The sequence below is a fragment of the Bombina bombina genome, chromosome 2 (assembly GCF_027579735.1).
Source record: "Bombina bombina isolate aBomBom1 chromosome 2, aBomBom1.pri, whole genome shotgun sequence".
Taxonomy (NCBI): Eukaryota; Metazoa; Chordata; class Amphibia; order Anura; family Bombinatoridae; genus Bombina; species Bombina bombina.
The window spans coordinates 507,163,225-507,189,960 of NC_069500.1; the positions used below are offsets into that span (position 1 = coordinate 507,163,225).

The 26,736-nt window shown below is 36.5% G+C and overlaps 1 protein-coding gene across 1 annotated transcript in view; it reads right to left on the reverse strand.

The window, feature by feature from the left end:
- PNP (purine nucleoside phosphorylase) overlaps positions 1 to 26,736 on the reverse strand; it is a 64,362-nt gene that overhangs the window by 22,777 nt on the left and 14,849 nt on the right. The window contains exons 2-3 of the mRNA XM_053702254.1: positions 18,219 to 18,388; positions 3,655 to 3,758 (exon numbers count right to left, since the gene is read on the reverse strand). Coding sequence (XP_053558229.1) covers positions 3,655 to 3,758; positions 18,219 to 18,388 — 274 coding nt within the window. The remainder of the gene's footprint in view (positions 1 to 3,654; positions 3,759 to 18,218; positions 18,389 to 26,736) is intronic.

The window sequence follows — 26,736 nt, forward strand, 5'->3', positions numbered from 1 at the left end:
GAGACCTTAAAAATGGTAAAGCTCCGGGACCAGATGGTTTTTCGGGGGAGTACTACAAATTGTTTAAAACAAATTTGATTTCTCACTTGCACAAATTTTGTAATGATATTATGCAGGGTGCTCAGATCCCCCCAGACTTACTCCGAGCGAAGATAGTGGTAATTCCAAAACCAGGAAAAAATCCTAAACTACCTCAAAATTACAGACCAATTTCGTTAATTAATCAAGATGTAAAAATCTTTACGAAAATATTAGCAAATAGGCTTAAAGTGAATGTAAACTCATCCTTTGTTCTAAACACCTGTGTAACATATGTCAATAAAAAACTAGAGTTTCATTCATGATATTTTACCTTTTTCAATCGTTAGCTTTATTTTCCGATTTTTAGCCTTGTTTGCGATGAATTCAACCTCCTCCCTGCATTAGCGTTCCGCTCCTCAATTTTTTGATTGACGTCTTGATACCCAATAACGTCTCTAACCACAGGGGGACCCACCCCATTGTAATGACGTAATACGTCTTCATTGCGCATGCGTTCGTTTGCGGTGTAGAGCTAATGTAATCTAAGCTCGTGCACATTTCACGCATGCGCATTATACCGAAACACGGCATCGCAATACAATGTTATACGGAGTCCTTTTATTTCCGTTCTAATGTGAAGATTGGATTAGTGGATCTGAAAGGGCTCCGTATATCGGTACTATGTTACTATATGTTACGGTAATACTATGTTGATGAAAACAGGAAACAGGAGTAACGCATGCGCAATTGAAAGAATACACGGGAGCGCGCAGTGCCGATATGTAAACAGCGGGTGGGGCCGCTGTTTACGTTAGATGGGGGAGAATAAGCAAACTGAGAGTGGGAGGAGCGGGTAAGTGAATGAGCGATGATTGTAAGCTGAAATAACATCGCAATAATACATTTTATTAAAAAAGGATTGTGGCGGTATGCTTTAGCGTATGATTCTCTACAACTATATATAATACAATATTTGAAAATTTACATTCACTTTAAACTACATTTACCCTCTATGATCCACCCCGACCAGTAGGTTTCATAAAAGATAGGGAGGCCCCAGATAATGTACGCCGCACAATAGCCATGGTAGAGTATCTGGGGGGAACAGAAACGCCTTCTCTGCTTCTATCGCTGGATGCAGAGAAGGCGTTTGATAGGGTGGATTGGTCATATATGTTGAATGTCCTAAAACATGTGGGAATTTTGGAGAAATTCATCAAGGCTATAGGGAATCTTTACTCGGCCCCATCGGCCATAGTAAGAGCAGCAGGATACCAATCAAGGCCCATTAACATATTAAATTGTACCCGCCAAGGATGTCCGCTATCACCACTCTTATTGGCCCTATGTGTGGAACCACTGGTGGCCTGTATACGGAACACAAAGGATATTAAGGGTATACAATTAATTAAGGGAGAACATAAATTAACACTATTTGCGGACAATATTTTATTAACGCTCACCCAACCTATGGTGTCCCTTCCCAATCTCTATAAATTATTAGACGAATTCTCTAGTATATCGGGATTTAAAATTAACTTGGACAAATGTGAGGCTCTCCCAATATCACTCCCAACCCACACACAAAAATTAATAGAAGCCAACTTTGATTTCAAATGGGCTAGACATTCTATCAAATATTTAGGGATATATATTACTACCACTTTGGAAACCTTATTCCAGGCAAACTATTCCCCACTTTTTAAAATTATTAGGAAGGACATAATGAAATGGAAGAAGGGAAGCTTTTCGTGGTACGGGAGACTTTCAGCAGTAAAAATGATTGTCCTACCAAGATTATTGTACCTATTCAGGGCCCTCCCTATTAAAGTTCCACAAAAGGAGTTAGAAGATCTCCAATCAGACATAATTAGATTCATAAGAGGTAACAAAATGGCTAGAATAGCCGCACATACCCTTAAACAACATAAAAATATGGGGGGCATGGGAGTACCCAACCTGGTGGACTACTATAAGGCAGCTAGGCTAGCACAGGCTACATTGCTAGCTAAAGACTGTAGAGATCTCACTTGGCCCTCCATTGAAGCAGATATAGGGGGAATAAACAATGCAACCAATATTATATGGAATCCCACTGCCATAACACACAGGCCACTAAGAAAGTTAAGGGTTACGGAAGACACTAAACAGATCTGGCACACTCTCACAAAGGCGCTGAAGTTAATCCCAGCGCAATCTCTGACAACTCCAATAAGAACACTATTACACACTGATTTCCAGAGACAGATAACGAAATGGGAGAATAAGGGATTGTACAGGGTGGCGGATTTTTTGGACAAGGGGAAAATTATGACATACACACAGCTAAGGGAAAAAATACACCCAATTGATCTTCAATGGGTTTTTTTATATCTACAAGTATCTAGTGCTATCAATAAATTCAGACAAGGCAATGCATCCACCACATACACCACTTTGGAACAGCTCATAATGTCACCTAATAGGAAAAATAAAATGATCTCACAGATTTATTTAGCAATACAGGAAGCTAAGAATCAAACAAAGCTAAAGCTACATGAAAGATGGTAACAAGACCTAGGGGAAATACACGAAAAGGAAGAATGGCAAAATATTTTTTCCAAGATTAGTAGAGGATTGGTAGGAGCGGTCCTTATAGAAAACGCACTTAAGACTTCATATAGATGGTACCTCACACCATTAAAGTCGTCACATTATACTCCCCAGAGAAACAGGCTATGTTACAGAGGCTGTACAGAGATCAGATCTTATATTCACATGTGGTGGGAGTGCCCAAAAATAAAACCTACATGGGATAACCTTGCAAAACTACTGGAGACAATACTGGGGGACACATGTAGGCTGACAGCATCTCAAGCTCTACTACACATTCCACAGGAATCTTTCAACACATCCACTAACACATTTATCAACATTCTCTGCACTGCTACAAGAACATGTATAGCTAGGTACTGGAAAGTGGGGGCTCCAAGGTGGTCTGAAGTAATAGACAAAATAGAGGATATTTATACGATGTCCGTATCCGCAGCGTGGATGCAGGGCACCTCAGGCCACTTTCAAAACCGATGGATACATTGGATAATGAATAAACATAAAATAGATAGACTTAATAACTTGGATATCACTGAAACAGAGCCTGCTGAAAGGGATTCCAGTATATGATTACAAAGTCTCTCACACGTAGGAACAACGACTAGAGAAAAGAAATAAATGATTAAGGTAAAATGCCAAGAAAGGGAAATAAAAGATATAAACTAAGGTAGTATAAAGATAACTCTACTGCTCGACAGGAACAGTTCATGTTTTAATTTTGTTAATAATTGGTTTAAATTTCTTTTTTTTTAAAATATTGTTTTTTTTCTTTATGGGAGGGGGGAGGGAAAGAAAAAGGGGATAAAACAAAGTACAAGATAAAGAAAGGAATAGTACTGTTATTACGTCTAATGTTAATGTCCTGTATGATCTGATATGATTTGTACCAATAAAAATTATTTCAACTAAAAAATATGTATAATGGAGACACACAGTCTAGGTTATGTAATAGTCACAGTTTACACATTGTTGCAAAAATCTATAAACTGAGGTTATAGTTTGTATTTGCTACTTGGATGCACTTGATAAGAGTACACTCACCTTCCACAGTGGATAACCTTCATAAAAGTGAAAGCGGCCCTGCATACAGACACATGACTTCCCATTTAGATTTCCAAATATGAGACGTCCGGCATGACCAGGAACTGGGGACAAGATTAAAAGTGAATTACAGCCAAGACATCTGCCTGAGCTCTTCAGTGAGCTTTTCAGTTCTTCTTAGAAATGGAAGTGCAGAACACTGTTATATAACATGCAGCCATTGGCTACACACTCTAGTGACCTATTTATAACTGTCCTTAATTGGCCACAGCAGAGAAGGTAACCTAATTTACAACATGGCAGCTCTATAGACACTAAAACATTACACTTATTTTGTTAATATTTAAACAGCTAATTAAACTTTAAAAAATACATCTACATGTCATATTCTCAGACTAATCTTTTCTTTGAATGCATCATTCTATCTAGCATTTATTTAGTATTTAAAGTGATGGTAAACTCACTATAATGACAATGTTATTTCCTAAAGCTTTTATTACACATATACCTTGTATGCTCTTATTTCTTTACTAATCAATGTTTAAGACAGAGTAAATTACTTTTTTTATTTGCAGGATTGCCTGTCCCTGGCCGCCTCCGTGTAAAAAATACTGATTGTGAAATTTGATTGACATATGGCGCATCCAATAGCAGATGCACCATACGCCCTATGTATTTGATCTTCAGCACGCTCCCGTGCCGCTGCTTTGAGGGCTCTGAATTAGCGATGCACACTGCGCAAGTGCAGTTATCAGATGAGCCGACAGCGGCCTCATGTAAACAGACTGTTTACATGAGGCTGCTGTCGGCTCATCTGATAACTGCACTTGCGCAGTGTGCATCGCTAATTCAGAGCCCTCAAAGCAGCGGCACGGGAGCGTGCTGAAGATCAAATACATAGGGCGTATGGTGCATCTGCTATTGGATGCGCCATATGTCAATCAAATTTCACAATCAGTATTTTTTCACGGAGGCGGCCAGGGACAGGCAATCCTGCAAATAAAAAAAGTAATTTACTCTGTCTTAAGCATTGATTAGTAAAGAAATAAGAGTATACAAGGTATATGTGTAATAAAAGCTTTAGGAAATAACATTGTCATTATAGTGAGTTTACCATCACTTTAATGTCTCTTTAAATGAGATAAAAGTTTTGCTTAATGATTTAGATATAGCATATACTATTTTAAACAACTCCAATTTGCTTCTATTAACAGATTTGCTTCATTTTTTTTTGGTATCCTTCATTGAAAAAGCAGTAATGCACTACCGGGAGCTAGTTGTACAAATCATATCAGCCAATACGTAGGGTTGCCAGGTGTCCGTTATTAGACCGGACTGTCCGGTATTTCAGGCTACTGCCCGGTAATTTTATTTTAAAAAAAACGGACATAGCCTTTGCAGTGTTCTTTACATTTTTTTATGCCTGGCTGCTAGCTGCTTTACCGGCCGTAACCCAACACAACAAGTCCAGCCCCTGTTTAGCAATAGCTAATAGCCCGTGTGTCTCTCAACTCAGGCTCTGCTGAGCTGATCGGATCATCATCTTTCTGACCCTGACAGCAGTGTGCGGAGCCAGAGTTGAGTCGGGGCCTCTCTCTGCGCTGCCTGCCGTAACCCCCGTAACTTATTACCGCACTTGCTGCAGAGTCTTCTGCCTGTGGGCCGGACCAACTCGTCACGTGATCACGCGGGTCACGTGAGCGTGACGTCATCACGCCAGAGAAGACCCGCTCTCAGCTCAGTACTGGTCATCATTGCCTGCAGGCGCCGCAGAGGCAGAGAGAGAGTTTGAGTGACTGAGTACAGACAGAGCCAGCCCAGCAATAACAAGTTAGTGCGTGCTGCCCTGCTAGTCTGCTTCCCTCCCTTGGGAAAAATTGTGAATTTGAATTTGGAAATAATAATGTCTGAGTGATAATAATAACTCTGCTGTTAGGGAGGGACTGAGAGAACTCAGACAGTGAGACAGACTGACTTAGCTGTCACATTATTCAGTATTAATAAAACAATGAGGTATGTGATAATGTGAATGTGACTGTCTTTTTTTAATAATTGTTATATCACCACCACCATCCAGACCAGACCATCACCCAGACATATATATATATATATATATATATATATATATATATATATATATATATATATGTGTGTGTGTGTGTGTTATGTGTGTGTATATATGTATGTATATATATATATATATATATGTGTATATGTATATATATATATATGTATATATATAATATATATATTTATATATATATATATATATATACATATACAATTTATATAAGTATATTTAATTGTATATGTATAATATATATTGGGTACATATTGCTGAGTATTTGCACATTCATAATAAAGGAATCACCTTCTGAGAGTAAATATACACTTTTAATGAACATAATACACTGCATAACGTTGACAAGTTTTCATATACTGAAACACTGTTTAAAGGGACACTAAAGTTAAATATTTGAATACACTGCATGATAATATTATAATATATATATATATATATATTTATTTATATACCCACCTGTGTGGGTGTGTGTGTATGTATATATATATATATATATATATATATATATACTGTATATATACACACGCACGCGCGCACACACATTTATTTGTTGGGTGTCCAGTATTTTTGTGGAGGACACCTGGCAACCCTAGCCAATAGTAGCCAACAGCTTTCAGTATTGCATTGCTCTTCCTGACCCTACCTAGGTATGCTTTTCAACAAAGTATACCAAGAGAACAAAGCAAATTATATAAGTACATTATTGTTTCAAATTAAAAGCTCTATTTGAATCACAAAAGTTTAATTTTGACTTTACAGTACATTTATGATCTGGGTAAGTTTGTAAGCATTTTATTACTAGGAATTAAAATGCATGCATGGATATTTGTTAGGCTAACAAGGGCTGAGTTCACCGATCTTCTCTAGCTGATTGCCAATCAGCATTATTTCTATTATCATATACAGTTGTGTTTACCAGGAAAGAGAAATAAAATGTCCCCAACAAAGGGCCTTAGCTAAATATCTGTAAATAGACAACACAGACAACTGCCGAAGGACACATTTCTGTTAATAGAGAACTATAGAATAGGATTGCGGTCAAGTAAGGCAAGTGTGTGTGATTCTTTATCATTGCACATAAATTGTAGCAAATGAATACAAATCTAAATTTACAAATACATTTTTTTTTTTTATATTTTTGGAAATAAATGTTTTCTTTTTTTTGGAAATACAAATTTCTCTTTTGAAATATTTTTTTTTCTCGAATTCCGCTAACAGCACGTGTCAAAACACTCTCAAATATAAATGCTAGTTCCCATTTTGCTAAAGGAGTCTATTTTGCTTTCAATTAAGAGTGGAGAAATGGCTAATAAAAACAATATTCCTTAGTACATTATTGTAAATAAACAAGGCAGAGTAAACACTATAGGCATGTAAAGCATATTGTATGGTAAATGAGAACATAAAAAAGTAGACCACATGCTACAGATAGCCTTCCTGCTATCATGAAAACTGTAATTAAAACATCAAAATCAATATTCCTCTGTATATGTATAGTGTTTTATGATGCAAATGAGAATAATCACTATTGACATGTTAAGCCATGTTGTATGTTACATGATACATGTTAAAAGTTAATCTGAGCCATAGTTGCCAACATTTCAAAAAAATTCCAGGGACACTTTGCAGCAGAGCAAGCAAGCGGGTTACTGGAGTATTGACGACCTACTGTTCAACTGCTCCGCCCACTCAGTTCTGCAATCAAAACACACCCATTTGAAAGTTATAGTATAATTTAGACTTAGCCATAGTTTATTATACAGATTACAGCACCAAGCTCTTACACCTACCCAGTCTCTGGAACACATTCTGGGCATATGGTTATTTTTACAACACGGCATCAAAATTAGAAAGACAAATAATATGTGAACCCATTCAATAATAATAACAATATTCCATTAGGAATGAATTATATTTAAATAATACACTATATTTATCATCTATCGATCTATCTGTATGTATGTGTGTGTGTGTGTGTGTATATATATATATAAATAAACTTCTCAAAAGAAGAGGCACTCACAGGTCTTAATAAGCATAAAGATTTTATTAGTTCATAGGTTCAGTCAACGTTTCGGTCCTCGCAGGGACCTTTGTCAAGACTGTTCTCAGTAATCCTCTGTTTCAAGCGGTCAGCGGTGACCTGTGAGTGCCTCTTCTTTTGAGAAGTTTCTACCTACCTACCATAGAGTGCACCCAGGCAATACCACTAACAGTGAGTGCTTGGATCCCACAACTAGTGTATATATATATATATACAAACAACAAATGTTGTGCAAAAGAGATTTTCAGGGACATTTCCAGGGACAAAAAAAATCCAGGGACATACAACAAAATCCAGGGACTGTCCCTGGAAATCAGGGACTGTTGGCAACTATGTCTGAGCTGATGCTGATATACTAAGGCAAAGCAGTAGCTAGTTTCCAGGCAAACTGCTGAACTTACTTGCTGTGACATCACATGTCCTCTAGCAAAATGGGAACTAGCCTTTATTTTTTTTACAGTGTTTTGGTGTAAATCCCCCAAAAAAAAAAGAAATTATTTTTCCAAAACAAAAAAATTTATTGTACTAAAAGAAGATTGTACTTCCAAAAACAAAACAAAATTGTACTTAAAAAAAAAAAAGAATTGTATTTGTAAATAAAGATTTGTATTGTAAAAAAAATATTACTGGTATTCATAGTATCTTTTCCTACTAGATAGACATTTTTATTTAATCAGATGAAATTACTGACATGAAATAATGACCTAAATTCAACAAGAATTAAAAAACTTCAATTAAATACACATTTGCAGTTCCCATATTATGCTGTGGAACATATACATAAATAAATATATTATATTAATTTTATAGGAGAGTTCTCTAAGTCCTGTGGAATGCTGTCCATTGACACAATGATCTAGGTAATATGACACCCTACAAAGGGTGAATTCTCTTCTCAGAGATAATGACTGGAACTAATTTATGACCACTGTGAACAGAAACAGAAATTCTTCAGAAGTGTTAGAAGTTTGGTTCTCAGGAAATGGTGACTTGTTGTATACGTGTTAACGCTCGAATGCATCTCCCTGAACACTAAAGTAAATTAGGTGAAAAGGCAACTGCAGTTACATGGGAAAAGACTAAGCCCTTTATGCATTTTTCAGCGTGGTCTACTTGTTGAATAGAGGACTATGGAATAGAGGGCTCTTTGACAGTAGTTAAGAAGCCATCCTTGTGTAATGCTAATCATGCAGGGTAAAAAATAATTTTCAATTAAGGAAGTGGCCTCTTTAGTCTGAAATGTAAATGTAAAATATAAATAAATTAAAAAAAAAAAACTTATTGTGTAAAAAGATGACATGTAGAATCCTGAATCCTTTAGGGAAAATTATTGGTTGCAAAAAAATATTTTATTGATTCCTGAAAGACTATAGTACTGCATATGAAGCTTGTCCATAATTTATGCATCAGAACTAAAAAAGGCTACTTATAGGGTTGTCACCTCATGAGATTGCTGCTCTTTCATTTTTTTTTTTTCTTTTTGCATATGGTTCAATGTTACCCTCCACTGTCAGATAGCTATAGGTAGCCCATAATCTATACCAGTGTTTCTCACTTCCTGAGACCTGACCTGATTTCAACCAAGGTACTCTGAAAATCTAGTTTGTTAGCATTCCATGAGAACTGGAATTGAAAAACAAATGTTGGCCTTCATAACTGAGCTTTTTGCTGTACAATATTGAGTCACAGTAGCAAAGCAATCAGAAACTTAAAGGGACAGTCTACACCTTGGTCATCTTAAAGTCTTACCTTAGATTAAGCTGCAAATAGCCTCCTGCACCTTTTCTATATAATGTAATAGGAATGGTAGAAAAGTTTTTTTTAAATGAATATTGTTTCTGGCCACTTTGAAATAGCTGCCAAGCTCAGCCCACTAATGACATCATGATCTGGGCTGCATATGGCATCCAATCACAAAAGGCTCACTAGTTGGATTCAACAGATTGTCACTGCTATTCAGCAGAGTGACTAGATGCAGCCCAGATCATGATGTCATCAGTGGGCTGAGCTTGGCAGATATTTCAAAGAGGCCAGAAACAATATTAATTTTAGAATAACATTTTTACTGATCCTACTGCATGATATAGAAAAGGTGCAGGAGGCTATTGCAGCTTAATCTAAGGTAAAACTTTAAGATGACCAAGGTGTAGACTGACTCTTTAATAGCAGTAATAGTCTAGTGATGTCCTGGTCTCAGTATTGTTGCCAGATTCCAGAGAAAGACACGAGAAGCATTATGATTTGGAAGAGAGTATAAAATGTAAAGTGAAATTACAGCTAGATTCTAAAACACAGGCCACTGTATTGAACCTGTATTATACAACAATATGGTACTTACAGGTCCAGCCATATGCATATGTGGGTTGCTATACAAAGAGAAATGCAACCAAAATAGGGATCTGTATAGATATGTACTGTTTTACTGTATACTGGAGGTATAAGGTAGTAGCAGTGAAGGGCTCCCAGCACCTAATGGGGATATCCTGGTCCTTCACAGCATCTGAACAGTGAGAGGGCCCAGCGAGGTCCTTTCTTCATCCAGAGGATGCTTCCTAGGGTTCCATACCCTTCAGTGCCACTTCTGCTATGCCAAAACCTCTTCCTGCTGCCTACAGTAGAGTTTTGGCATAGATTTATGAGGAAAGAACATTTACAAGATTAATTTAGAAAAAATTACCCTGCTGAAAATGTTGTTGTTTCAGGATTCATCATAATTTTATCTGACATCATTTCTATTGTGTTATTTACAAATGGAAAGCTCAGCTGCATGAAGCTAATTAGTGAAAATGGTTCTTTCAAATTATATACAGTATATTTGTATGTAACGTTGTGTCCCCATTACAGGTTACACGTTTTAAAATGTTTCTCAAAAATAAAATGATTAGGAATTAAAATCAAGATTCTATATGTAAACAAAAGTGTAAGATGATGCAACTTTAGAATGTACATTCACATATGAGCTGTCTGCATGCTAAGAATAGCCAGAAAATGGGAAGAATAGGAAAATATCACAACCATTGAAGTACAAAAACTGATTCATAAAAATACAGGAAGGAAATATAATTCAAAGAAAATGACTGATGTTAGAGGGTGCGGAAATAGGTTTTACTGAAATTCAGATTCTTTTGTTTTGTTATTTTAAATGATCTCCAAGAAGTTCCAGACTAATATAGGGGCTGGTGGAGCTGTACCTCCAGGCCAATGACTCTAAATAGGCCCATGGAATATGTGATTGTGAGGGAGCACACAACTTGATATTTACTCACACAGCTTGTTTCCTGGGTAAAAATCTGATGGGTGCACTCTTTCAGCTAGTTGACTAGACCAGCTTTTCAGGTAGACAAAATATGCAGGTGCTCCCCTTCATTGTATAGTGTCAGAGGAGTTGCACAGGAGGTGGCAATATTAAAAAAAATCTCTATCATAACAAACTACAAAAATCTGTCTCTGTATTGTAACTTCTTATTGTGTATTTACATAAATTTGCCTTTTATAGCAAAGAAATGAATGCAACACAGGAGCGGAACTGCCTTTGGTGCAGTCGGTGCAGTAGCACCGGAGGGGGCCTGCAGTAGCCAGTCTATACATAGGCTTGTGCAGTACTAATGCAGGTGAGCCTTTTAATAGTTCAGGTTGCAAGTCTATCTATCTATCTATCTATCTATCTATCTATCTATCCTCAAAATCATTATATAGAGCAGCATGTGTATTATTACTATTGTTTACTACTAAGCTAACTTTGAGGGGGGGGGGGGGCAAAACAGAATTCTGCACCAGGGCCATTTGTTGAGTAGGTACAATACTGAGCAACATTCCTGGTGTGGAGATACATTGTGATTGAGTAGATTGATGCTGGTGAGATCTGTATTATTATTTTTATTATTATTATTATTATTATACTTTATTTATAAAGCGCCAACATATTCCACAGCGCTGTCCATGGATATAATCTGTACATAAGAACTATTCTGATGGCAGATGCAAGAATTTGGGATTTTAGTTTAATCTTAGAATATTATGATAGTACTGGGTCTATCACATTTATTATTGGATTTAATGTACGTATGTTACATCTGTACCACTATTTTGGAGAGATATACTTGAAAACTATCCCGCATTCATGTTCCTAAACTGTCCTATGTCCTCTTGTACTGATATACTTTATTTTTCTTTAAAAAAAAAACAAAAAAAAAACTAACATGGTTTAACCCCTTAATGATCACAGCACTTTTCCATTTTCTGTCCGTTTGGGACCAAGGCTATTTTTAAATTTTTGCGGTGTTTGCGTTTAGCTGAAATTTTCCTCTTATTCATTTACTGTACCCACACATATTATATACCGTTTTTCTCGCCATTAAATGGACTTTCTAAAGATACCATTATTTTCATCATATCTTATAATTTACTATAAATAAATTATAAAATATGAGGAAAAAATGGAAAAAAACACACTTTTTCTAACTTTGACCCCCAAAATCTGTTACACATCTACAACCACCAAAAAACACCCATGCTAAATAGGTTCTAAATTTTGTCCTGAGTGTAGAAATACCCAATGTTTACATGTTCTTTGCTTTTTTTTGCAAGTTATAGGGCCATAAATACAAATAGCACTTTGCTATTTCCAAACCACTTTTTTTTTTAAATTAGCGCTAGTTACATTGGAGCACTGATATCTGTCAGGAATCCCTGAATATCCCATGACATGTATATATTTTTTTAGAAGACATCCCAAAGTATTGATCTAGGCCAATTTTAGTATATTTCATGCCACCATTTCACCGCCAAATGCGATCAAATAAAAAAAAAAAAGTTCACTTTTTCACATTTTTTTTTTTACAAACTTTAGGTTTCTCACTGAAATTATTTACAAACAGCTTGTGCAATTATGGCATAATTGGTTGTAATTTTTTCTCTGGGATCCCCTTTGTTCAGAAATAGCAGACATATATGGCATTGGAGTTGCTTTTTAGTAATTAGAAGGCCGCAAAATGCCATTGCGCACCACACGTGTATTATGCCCAGCAGTGAAGGGGTTAATTAGGGAGCATGTAGGGAGCTTTTTGGGGTAATTTTAGCTTTAGTGTAATGTAGTAGACAACCCAAAGTATTGATCTAGGCCCATTTTGGTATATTTCATACCACCATTTCACCGCCAAATGCGATAAAATTAAAAAAAACGTTAAATTTTTCCAAATTTTAGGTTTCTCACTGAAATAATTTACAAACAGCTTGTGTAATTATGGCACAAATGGTTGTAAATGCTTCTCTGGGATCCCCTTTGTTCAGAAATAGCAGACATATATGGCTTTGGCGTTGCTTTTTGGTATTTAGACGGCCGCTAAATGCCGTTGCACATCACACGTGTATTATGGCTAGCAGTGAATGGGGTTAATTAGGTAGCTTGTAGGGTTAATTTTAGCTTTAGTGTAGAGATCAGCCTCCCACCTGACACATCACCCCCCCCTGATCCCTCCCAAACAGCTCTCTTACCTCCCCCACCCCACAATTGTCCCCACCATCTTAAGTACTGGCAGAAAGTCTGCCAGTACTAAAATAAAAGGCATCCTTTTTTTTTTTCCTTTGCATATTTACATATGCTGCTGTGTAGGATTCCCCTTTAGCCCCCAACCTCCCTGCCTCTTCCCCCCAAACAGCTCTCTAACCTCCCCCTCTACCTTCTTGGCAGCCATCTTGGGTACTGGCAGCTGTCTGCCAGTACCCAGTTTACAATATATAGGGGCCTATTTATCAAGTTCCGTATGGAGCTTGATGGCCATACAAGTTATGGAGCAGCGGACACAAAGACCGCTGCTCCATAACCCTGTCCGCCTGCTCTGAGCAGGCGGACAGGAATCCCCGGAAAAAGTGTGTTTGTGTATGTATCTATGTCTGCCTGTGTTTTGTTTGTGAGTTAGTATGCATCTGTGAGTGTTTCTGTGTATACAGAATGGAGTTCCAAAAAACATCATGATTAAGGGATTTTTCCAAAAATTGCATTTTTTTTCCTATCTCCTTTCTGTGCTAATCATTTATTTTTTATTTTTTTATGAAGTGTGGCTATCTCTTTGCTATACATTTATTTTGACTTGGCAGTGGTCCTCAATAGCCTGCACTTTACTCAGTGTGTTGAACTGATATACATTGTTAGTGTTTCTGTGTGTGTGTTTTTCTGTTTCTGTGTCTGTGTGAGTGAGTATATGTTAGCAAATGTTTCTGTGTGTGTCTCTGAGTGTTTCTATGTGTTTGAGTGGTCTGTGTGTATGTTTGTGGGTATGTGCATCTCTTTGTGTAAGTGGTTGTGACTTTGTTTCTGTGAGTGTGTGTCTGTGTGTGAGTGAGTGATTTGTGTATTTAAGTGAGTTTCTGTGATTTTTGTGTACCTGTATTTTAGTGTTTCTGGGTGTAAGTGTGTCTCTGTTTCTGTGTGTGCATCTGTGTGAGTGTGTGTGTCTGTGTGTGTTTCTATGTCTGTGTGTTTTAGTGTGTGTATATGAGAGTGCATGTGTAAAAATGTTTGTGTCTGCATATGATGTTGTGTATCTCTGTGTGTGTTTGTCTGTGAGTGTGTGTCTGTGAGTTACTGTTTCTTCATGTGTGTTTATATGTGTATGTGTGAGTGTGTGAGTATATCTGTGTGTGAGAAAGAGTTTATGCAAGTGTGTTTTTGTGTTTTGTGTGTATTTGTATGTGTGTTGTTTCATTCAAATCTGAAAATATGCGCGCCAAAATGTTTTGCTCCAGGCCTGTAAAATAAGGTTTAAAAACAGCAAACATAAAGCATGGCTGAGTAAAATGCAGCATAACCAATATGTATGTTTATATACTCTCTGGGGATCATCCTTTTATTTTAAAGCTGGAAACAGGGTTGGTTCAAAACAACTTGCATGTGAATACAAATCAGGGCCTTGCACACCCTCTGTGCTGAAAGGCCATCTGTGCTGAAATGCTAAATGCTTGTAAGGGTGGTAAAATTTCGTAGTGAAACCTGTGGTATCCTTTTGATCTATTGTTTACATACAGTGGTCGATCAGATTTCCAACTGGTTTTCACCAAACTTTGTCTTGTCACCTCTGAATTGGAAAAGCTGGTAACTGTAGGCCAGTCTGCATTTCACCCTTTGTATCCTTGATGTTGTAGACAAATGTCCCTTAGCATTTCAATATCTAATAATGTCCATGGAAATAAGAGTCTGATATTAAAGTTAGGTGTGTTCATAAAATACAACACATGATAGCAGAAGTGATCCCAGCTTTAGAGTTGCTAAAATTCCACAAATACCTTATTGCAGTACTTTGTGTTCCAGTGCTATAACCTAGATTTTATCTCTGTTCCTAGCACCAATGGCCTATGGAAGTGACGTTCTACCCCCATTTGATCTAATGATGTCATCTTATCTCTGACTGAAGAATTTACAGCTGAGTGTGGTCTGGGCTGTGTGAGAGAATGAATGACTATATAAGTTAGTTGCCATTGTATGTAGGCTAGGCTCTCTCCTCACTCACAATCTCCCCCTTCCATCCTATCTCTCTCTTTCTCCCTCTCTTCCCCCTTTCCTTCCCATACATTAGTCAGCAACTTGTTTCTATGTAAATATTTATTTTCTGTCTAATAAAATAAATAATTTTATCAAGCAGCATCCTGATTTTTTAAGATAAAGGTAATATTAGTGAGGAAACAGTAACTAGTAAAAGTTAGCAGATTCTACATTATGTTAGGGTCCCTGCCACTCTTATTATGGGGTCCCTGTCACATTCTAAATCTGGGTTCCCTGGCATTCTCAACCAGGTTTCATGGACCTTTTGAACCTGAGGACTTCTGTTCTCTCAACTAGCTCTGTTTACATGTAATGTATCCATCCACCTCAATTATGTACAATAAAAAGAAGAATCTTATTTCCAAGCTGAGAACTGTCATTCTCAGATGGGGTCTTAAACAGGACAAACCCTTCTAAACCCTCTCTGCCACCTCAGAAGTGTCAGATTAAAGTCCTGATCTTGTGCAATTGGTTGTGGGAGAGTAGGGGGAGATTTTGCACAAGCATTTGCTTGTGTGCAATGATAAATACGGAGAGCAAACACTAACTGCAAGTTGCAATCCCTGGCAGACAGGCTCACTACCTGTGAACCTTGTCTGTCTGGACAATGATAAATCTGCCTCTTAGTATTATGTGACACAGTGCTGTGTTACCTCTTAATATTGTGATTACACCTCTAAACTAAAAAAGAGATAACAAATTAAAGGGACAGTAAACATCTTAAGATTGTAATTTAGAATGTAAATATGTAGCAAAATAAATTTGCAACATAATTTAATTATTTATTTTGCCCCTTTTTATGTTTAGCCTAAAAATGCTACATATGTGTCCCTAACTGGCTTCTGCATAGGTCATTAGATAACAAAGTGCAAAACAATACAGTTTTTTCTAACATAACAAGTGTGTCGAGTTTTGTCTAATCCAGTAACACGTCCGGATTGGCTCCTCCAAATAAGGCAAGTGGTGCTTTGGCTACTGAAAGACAATTGCAGCAAACAAGGTATTAATTTATATTGGCTGCTATGTTATTCTATAGCCAGACAACATAAAAGGTGTTCAGTTTCCTCTTGTAACCTCTGAATAGTGCACATCACAAGAGAAATGTACTGTTCTATGGTAACGGACTTGAACAATTACAGTTCTTTATCTTATTTCCTCACACTTGGCCTCAAGTCAAGGATAACAAGGGCTAGAAAAACCAAGGGCAGATAGTTCAGTTTAGAACTTGATCAAAACAAACAGACAATGCATTTTCTACCTTAACTTATTGCACGTCACTAACTACTAGAAAAGTGGAAATTCTGATAAAAACACATTGCAAGGCTGAGAAGCTGAATATATATGCAGTGTGTATTTATACAGTGATTACAGTCACAAATATGCTAAAGTTGCCGTCACTCTCAAACTAGGCTCTTTGTTTAAGTCTCTGCACTCTCAAACAGGAATGTGTCACCTTTAAAGACCTATCACCCTACCCAAAAGTCTATTATGCATTTAAAACAGCACGTTAAACAACATTTTGGCATCAAAGGGTTAGATTAAAACAAGCAGGCTAGGATTAAGGCAGACGCCGAAACCGGTCAGCCTTTTTGTTTTCTGTTTTTCAATGGTTATCTATCACTCTTACCCTGGGGGTTAATGAACCCTTTTTTGTTTATCAATAAAGTTTGCTTTTTAACTCGCTTTTTGGTGCTCCTGACAACTTTTTTCATTAGATTAAAACTGTTTATTATGATTTATTTATTTTTGAAAATTATTTTTTTATTGAGGCAAAAGGAAAAAGTAACATATAATAGTCCATCTGCACAGGTTAAGTACATAATACAATGTCGCAATAAAACATACATAAGTAGATATATATGTATATATACATATAGATATAGATTGCCCTATTCATAAGCTAATGTTCACTAGTAATAGATAAACAACTACAACAATAGAAAAACAACCTGTGCAAAAGTGTAAAAGACCTCTTTTTCTATAAAACATACACTACAGAGTATAGTAAGTTATATTATGAAATATGTATAAAGGTATAGGTGTACTTATATGCCAGAATGGGTAGTGGTATAGGTTAAGGGGGGATGGGAAAATCAGTGGACCAGAGCCACCCTTGATTTGGGGGGAGGGGGGCGGGTTAGCACAGTAGGGAATGACTTATGGTAAAGAGCTACGAACTGTAAGGCTCAATATGTAAGGCTGCTTATCATGATTTTAAAACTAACAGGAAGAACATGTCTGTGTACAACTGAGCCTTAAAGGGACAGTATACACCAATTTTCATATAACTGCATGTAATAGACGCTACTATAAAGAATAATATGCACAGATACTGATCTAAAAATCCAGTATAAAACTGTTTAAAAACTAACTTAGAAGCTTCCAGTTTAGATCTGTTTAAAAGGTTACTGGAACAACCACTGCAAGTGGGAAATAGCAGACCCCCCCTTCCTTGGCATAGAAATAGACCCTTTACACAAACAGAAGCAAGCTGGAGTAGGTATATGTCGGTATTCTCCTAAAACTTTGGGGCTTGGTTCGGAGTCTGAAAATCAGAACCATGTTATTTAAAAATAAGCAAAACTATACATTTAAAAAAAAAAAGAAAAAAAAAAGCTGTATAGGCTATATAAATGGATCATCTACAAAACATTTATGCAAAGAAAAATCTAGTGTATAATGTCCCTTTAAAGTCTCATTGCTCACTGGCTGGTAAACACGGTAATACTTTTTCAAATTCTATGTTAGATAACAAATAGGAAGTGCCTTTTGTGTCCCTTTAAGCTGGGTTATCAGACAGACTAAGGCTGAGGTCCCTGCTATTGTCACCATTCTAAGGATGTAGTCTTTGTTACTGTTAGACTGAGGTCTCTGGGACTCATCATCCCTGGTGTCATTACCTGTGCTCTTTGGGAAGTTTGGGATGTCGCCATAGTTAAAAGCTTCTTGATCCTCCAGGAGATCTCCCAGGGCACCCAGACCAGAGCCACAAACAATTGCAACTGTGGGGCGTTGTTTTGTGTTGGCCAACAGCCAGTCTGCCGTCTGTTTGTAATCTTCATATGCACAGCTGCAAAAACAGAGCGAACAGAGCGTCAAGTAGATAGTGTGACACAGTATTTGGAGTCCCTTCTCCTGCATACACAATAGAAAACCACTCTTACATTGTGAGAGGGACAGCAAAGATGAATACCTACAAATTATTATTATTATTATTATTATCATTTATTTATATAGCACTACAAAACTTCCTAGCGCTGGACATATCTCCTCTTGCATCATTACCCAGAGACAAATAATAAATTCACATTTAATCAATATTTTGACTGATAGCATTGCTGTCTTCACTTTATAACTATTATATTGTTTATGTTATACATATTTAGTATTTGTTGTTATATAGTATTATTTATATTATAAAACATTATATGTTGATGTATAGGCACCCTAAAATATTGTTTATGTCAAGCAAAATAAATAAATAAAATACCTCAAACATAATAATATCAGTGGAAAGAATCAAGTAAAGTAAATATTTATAGTTTTAGCAGCCATCCCAGTATGGAAAATTTTCATTTTCATAATGATCACACGATCACCACAGAGTAAAGCAAGTTACCCTCAATTAAAAGAGCAGATTCACGTCTTTCCATTGATTGTTCAAATCCCCCTCTAATTTGCACATTTGGATAAGTTATGGTTTCTTTTATGGCATATCCCTGGGATAAGACTCTATGGGCTGCATTTAGCATCCACGGGCATACAGAGGCGTACATATTCACCCCTGTCCACTCAACTTCTCCTCTAGGGGCAGTAATTTGCTGCCCGCATATAACACTGCACACGAGCACTCCTTTGCGCTTGCGTGCAACCCCTGCCCGTACACAGCCAATCAGGTGCGGGCAGGAGTGAGTCGGACGAGACCCGTTAGATTGAAATTCTACACCTAAGTAATGGAAAACCTGGTAGGGAAGCAGTGGTCTGATGACCGCTGATTGATAAATCCTGACTGCAGGTTCGCTTGTGGGCCCATGGACATTTTATTTGTCCCCTGTTATTATCTGTGGATCCCAATGAGTTAAAATTGTTAAAAGGGAAAACCCTTTTAACAATTTTAACTCATTGGGATCCACAGAAATATCATTAAAATTAAATATCTGCATGGAAAAATATTTATTCCATTAAAATATAGGATTTTTAAATACAGTAGAATTGGATAATCAACAAGTGCATTATAAAAACACAATACAATTACACTTACTAAAATTTCCTTTAACCCTTTAAGGACACAGCTTTCAGTTTGCTCAATTGTTTTATGACGGAACAAAACCGCCATATGTCCTTAAGAGGTTAATTTGCCGCCCCACTGTATCATTTGACAGCCATCAGCCAATCACATATTATTCATATATGTATACACTGTGAACTCTTGCATATGCTCAGTAGGAGCTGTGCCTCATAAAGTGTGCATATTAAAATACTGTGCGCAGTTTGATAATGGAAGTAATTTGGAAAGTCTCTTATAACTGCGTGTTCTATCAGAATCTTGCAAGTTTAATTTTGATTTTAGTTTCCCTTTTATTTATTTTTATTTTGGTTACAAAATATAGCAGATTTATACATAACAATTAAAATCTGTTATAATGTAAGATAATTATTTCCAATAACTCTGGTGGAACAGATTTGTATATTGTAAATCTCCTTTCAGTGACTTCAACAGATACGCAAATGACTGTGCTCTAGGAAATGTTTTACAAAGCTGGCAGTCCTGCAGCATGTGGTACACGCTCAGATTATAAAAGATTATAGAAAGCAACACATAGCATCTTATTTCAGTTATAACAAATATCATGGGTTTGTTAGCCTGATATTTGAGCATACCTAGAAACTATGACACTGTATAAAAAATAAATTAAAAAAAAAGCTGATATATATATATATATATATATATATATATATATATATATATTATATATATATATATATATATATATATATATATATATATATATATATATATATATATATATATATATGTATATATATATGTGTGTGTGTGTGTGTGTGTGAAAATAAAATTTTCAAGGATTTTGGTACATAGGGTTGCCAGATGTCCAGTATTCATCTGGACAGTTTTGTTTTTTTAGCAGGCTGCCCAGTAAAAGTTGTACACAAATACTGGACACTTAAATGTTCATTGTTTTTAAAGTTCCCTAAGTATCAGCTAAATGCCTCTATGTCTCCTATGATTCTATGTATTACAAATATGGCCCAAAAAGAAGTAACTGTGCATTTTCTATTATATGTGTTATAGGCAGCTGTGGGGTTGTTCAATCATTGGTGTGTGTTTGAATGTGTGTGCTCCTGGCAGTCAGAGCAGTCAAATCATGTTTCTTACTGTCAACCAAGGGGATAAAATGACTGTTCAGTTGTGAAAAATATACATGCTGGTATCTAGGGTGGGACTATTGGAGGGATAGTGTGTGACCCCACCTACCACCAGTGCCCAGTCATCTAGCAGGATTTTTATGGAGTACAGCTTTTTAAAGTTCCCTGAGTGGCAGCTGAATTTTAAAGGCCTTCTATGGCTTTTATGGATAACAAAAGAAGTGACACAGCACATTCTTGCTTACTGGCAATTATAGAGGGTGTCACACCCCTCAGTCTCTTACATAGAGCCAATGGGTAAAATCTGTGCTCTGTGTTTATTTTTACTGTTAAATAAGAGATATAAAAACATTGATGTGTGTGTGCTACTGGCAGTCAGGGAAGAGATCAAATCACTGCTGTCTATGTATTACTGGCAGCCAAAGAAGTACAATCATTTATTTGTATGCACCGGCATCCAAATAGATAAATCACTGCTCAGTTTGTGAAAAATATATAATGCAGGGTCAAGGGCGAGGCCTAAGGTACTGCTTTGTAGAGGAGCCATTATGAAACCCATGTCCAGTCACCTTCATATCGTACAGTATTTTTGGGAAGGACACCTAGAACCCTAGCCGGCAGTATAATAAAGCATAGTTATATTTAGAACAGAAAAAAAATCAGTCAATCTACTGTCTGGTTACACATCACAATAACATGAAACAAATACTTAAAGGGACAGTATACACTCATTTTCATATAACTGCATGCAATAGACACTACTATAAAGAATAATATGCACAGATACTGATATAAAAATCCAGTATAAAACTGTTTAAAAACTTACTTAGAAGCTGTCAGTTTGGCTCTGTTGAAAAGGTAGCTGGAAAGCCCACTGCAAGTGGCAAACAAGACACTCCCCCCCTCCCCCTTCTTTTGCATATGAAAAGACCCTTTACACAAACAGGAGCAAGCTGGAGTAGGTAGTCGAGCGTATTCACATAAAACTTTGGGGCTTGGTTAGGAGTCTGAAAATCAGAGCAATGTTATTTAAAAATAAGCAAAACTATACATTAATTAAAAAAAAAAAAAAACTTTATGGGCTATATAAATAGATCATCTACAAAACATTTATGCAAAGAAAAAATGAGTGTATAATGTCCCTTTAACACTGTAAATCTTTTTTAAAGAAAAATGATTTAAAATATTATAGGATAAGCCAGCTGGAAGCTCAACATATAATGCAAGTATCTGCAAAGTTTTAACATCACATACAAGGTCATTGGCACATTTATATGAGATTATTTGTATTCTTAAAGGGACAGTAAAGTAAAAAAACTCAACTTTCCAAAATTCCAATTTACTTCAATTATGAATTTTGCTTTGTTCCTTTTGTATCCTTTGTTAAAGAGTGATGCTACGTGAGCTCGGGAGTGTGCATGTGTCTTTATCCACCTGGCAGCAGAGTTTGCAACATTGTTTATAGCAATGTTAAACATTGTTTCAAACACTGCTGCCATAGACTGATATAGACGTGTGTACACTCCTAAGCTATCAGTCTACTTAAGTCTACTTTAAAGGGATAGTGAAGTCCAAATTAAACTTTCATGATTCAGATAGGGCATGTCATTTTAAACAACTTTCTAATTTACTTTTATCATCAAATTTGCTTTGTTCTCCTGTTATTCTTAGTTGAAAGCTAAATGTCGGTAGGCTCCTATGCTAATTTCTAAGCACTTGAAGGTCGCCCCCGCATTTGACAGCTTTTCACAGCTAGAGGGCGTTAGTTCATGTGTTTCATACAAATAACATTGTGCTCATACACGTGAAGTTATTTAAGAGTCAACACTAATTGCCTGAAATGCAAGTCTGTCAAAAGATCTGAGATAACGAGGCAGTCAGCAGAGCTTAGATACAAGGTAATTACAGAGGTTAAAAATGTTATTTCTATAACAGTATTGGTTATGTAAAGCTGGGAAATGGTAGATAAAGGTATTATCTATCTTTTTAAACAATAACATTTTTGGTGTTTACTATGCCTTTAAACAAAGGATATCAAGTGAACAAAGACATTTGATAATAGAAGTAACATGGAAAGTTGTTCAAAACTGCATGCTCTATCTGACTCATTCAAATTTAAATTTGACTTTACTGTCACTTTAAGCATTCCACTTTCAGTCTACAGTTTATTAATCTGATTTGTTAAATGTCACAGTGAAAATAGTTCACAGCATAAAGTCAAAAACATGTTACAGGTGACAAAATAGTTTTGATTTTACATGCTTAAATTTATGCTAAAGTAGCAAAATTGGAGCTATGAGATGTTAATGTTGGGTTAATCTAATGCCCAATCTTACTCTCACCCTGACCTCTGACATTAGCCTTAAGCATGCACCATTTAGAGTTCACTGAACAGATGAAAATTCTATATCTCCCTTTAAATGTGTTTTTTATAGATGTATTTTAACACCCAGATGTTATCAAGATACTAATTTATCAGATACTGTCAGTAATTTTGTGAAAAATTATGCACAATTTGGTCACCAGCACTAATAGCAGTTTCTACATGTACTGTTAGTAATCTGATATGAGAACTGTGTCAGTGAAAGAATGCAGAAGACCATAATAGGCTAAAGCAAAGAATTAATGGAATGGTATGCCTGAGGCTTTTTTTTTTATAGGATAAAGCTGTGACCAGGGTTCTTCTTACAGCACAGCATTATCTGGATTTTTTTTTCAGTTGAAAAACTAAAGACAAGGATTACAAATAAGAATGCTATAGAATAAAGTATATGTATATTAGAACAAATAAGATATGTAGTGCAATGTATAGTTGGTTAATTTGTAGAGCTTTACAAAATTTTCATTATGAATATTCAAGGAAATTAGTTTTTTCCTGAATATTCCTTCCATGCACTATTTTGTTTTTTGTTTCTTTTAAAACAAAACAAAAATTGGATTTTCATTAAATATTTACATTAATTTTCGTTAAAACTAAGGCAAATGTCTTGAAGCTTAGCAGCTCGTCTCCCAAGACCTGAACTAAAGTTAGCTCAGGTTCTGGGTGCCGAGCACACTAAGGGATCGATTTATCAAAGCCCTACGGCTGCAAGTTCTCGCATGAACCTGCTCGCCATATTTAACAAGCAGCGGTCACTAGGCCGCTGCTTTCCTAACCTCTTCGCCACCTCTAAGGTGGCGAAATTTAATCTCTGCGGTCTAGTCCGACCAAGGAGATTGACAGCTCCTGCCCGCACATGATTGGCTGTGCGCAGGCAGGGGGCGGGATTGCACGTGAGCGCAAAATTGCACTCATGTGCAATGGTGACTACCTGCAGGTAAATTCTCCCCACCACAGGCGAGCTGAGGCATACAGGGGCGTGTATATGCGTCCCTGTCTTCCTCAGCTTTGATAAATCGAGCCCATAGCCTCCTGTTAGCGCGGCCAAGGACCTGGCCAAAATAGAACCGGATTAATATGCTCTCCAGAGCGCATTGAGGACGGTAAGTATAAAGCCGTAAAAATTAATTTAAAGGAAACAAATAAATACTGACAGATTTCATTAGTATTTTTTTTGTTTTCTTTCAATTTTGTTGGTGCATTCATTTGGATATTCATTTTCGTAAATGAAAACAAATATCAGATTTTCAGTACGAATGTACGATTCGTCCAAAAACAAATGCACATCCCTTAAGGGTATTTCCACATTTAGTTGAAGATACAAAAAGATTTTTTTTTTTTAAAAAACAGCTCTGATTAATGAGGTCAAGCAAGTGAAACGTAAATAATACAGAGCACATTCACCGGCATGTAGTATGCATTCTTTCCCACAAAAGGACAACCATAGCACAGGTGCAGTTCAATATTTAGAGCCAAAATTGGGAATGACTTTTTGCCATAAATACATGTTTTCTTGGTGCTTTATGAACTAATCTGTATTATTTTAAAGGGGATACAGGATTAGCAAACTAAAGAGGATCGTGCAGGAGGAAGAACACAGTTTTTCTTGACCTATGATGTGGCTCTTATTCAACTGGATATGTTGTATTTTAAGGGACATTAAAGTCATGTATAAATGTATGCATTAGAAATTATTCAGTACATAGCAAACAATCTAAACACAAAATAAACTTTTTAAAGCGTTTAAAACTGTCCTTTTGTTAGAAACTATATAAATATATAAATTGTTTTGCATGTCTGGGACACACCCCTTGAAAAGCCTCTGGAATGTTCTTTATGCTACTTCCTTTGCTGTGGCCAATTAGGGACAGATACGAACAGGCAAATTTGCCCCTGTAAGGGCCCACATTAAAATAGCGCTCCACTTGTAATCTAGTCCTATGTGTTTGGGGTGCCAGGGAAAACTAGAAGCTGGCATCTTGCCTTGATATATTTATTTAATTTAGTAGGAGTCTCACCTATACAGTGTATAGAATTTGGGTGAAGCACTTTGCACATGTGCAATATACTTTGGCAATATAGTCTCTACTCTAATTGGCTTTGCCCTACTGTCTTCTTTCAAAAGAAAAAAAAAATAGTGCCAACAGGGAGGCAGACAGCGGGCACAGCTCCCGAAACCATTGATGATTACACAATATCCCAGATGTTTGTGACCTCTGGGCCCAGTTGCATTTCCACAAAATAAACAACTTTAATTTAATCCTATTTAACTGATGCTTGTGACTGACAAAATTCAATTAGAATGTTCTGCTGTAGGTCACATGCTCCATCATGCGACATAAGCTTGCATGAGCCTGACATCGCACACGTCACATGACCATCAGGAGAGGTAACAATAAGGAGCTTGTGCCTATGTTTCTGATAATTCAAACATATGTTAACCCTTATTCAATTATAAAAAAGCAAGCGAGTCATTTTGGAGTATCATGTGCATTTCTATAAAGTTGAAGTTGCATTATTGAAAAAAAAAAAGTTGTATTTCTCAATTTGCAACATAAAATTCAATTTTGATAAGAAATGTTTTTACTTATTTATTTATATAAATAAGTGCAGCTGATGATAGTGTAAATGGCTCTCTATAGTAACCGGTTAATGTAAATGAAGATATCAAAGTGAAACCACAAGGAAACTGCCTAGATACAGAGGAAGTGACAAATAGAATAATCATTCTTGTTTGTGCCAGGAATAGTTACGGCAGTGTTGTTATCTTTAAACGCTATTTGTCACACAATTACATAAATAACATGTTTTGCTTGTAGGAGGCAAATGCCCTCAATATTATAAACACCAATGCGGCTAAGAGTATCATTTTGTAGTTCTATTTTAGGTAATTAATACTGGGGGACACTTTTTTTTTTAATTGTATTTATTTTTTTGTCTCTTGTTCTATGGTGCTGCTAAAGAAGTGAAGCCCAAATTGAAAGAAAAAAAAGTGCCCTAAGGTATGGGCTTAGCATGAATGTCTGTTTAAACCAGACATGATGTGTTTGTTGGTCTTGTGCACAAAACAATATTCACTGCCATCTGTGAATCTCATGCAGTTTACAACTTAGATAAAATATAATTTAATATATTTTGTGCACATTGTGTGTATTTAACACTTATGGCCAGATTACGAGATTTGCGTTAGAAGCTATGCGGTGCTAACAAGCAGTTTTTTCTCACTGCTTACTTACCTGCAGCGCTGGTATTACGGGTTTTTACAAACCCGGTGTTAAAAGGCAAGAAGTGAGCGTAGATCAAAATTGTGCTCCTTACCGCACTCCAATACCAGCGGTGCTTAAGTCAGCGGTGAGCTGGTTGTAAGTGCTCGTGCACGATTTCCCCATAGACATCAATGGGGAGAGCCGGCTGAGAAAAAGTCTGACACCTGCCAAAAATCAGCATAAAACTCAGTAACGCAGCCCCATTGATTCCTATGGGGAAATAAAATTTATGTTTACACCTAACACCCTAACATGAACCCCGAGTCTAAACACCCCTAATCTTACACTTATTAACCCCTAATCTGCCACCCCGACACCGTCGCCACCTACATTATATTTTTTTAAACCCTAATCTACCGCTCCAGACATCGTCGCCACTATAAT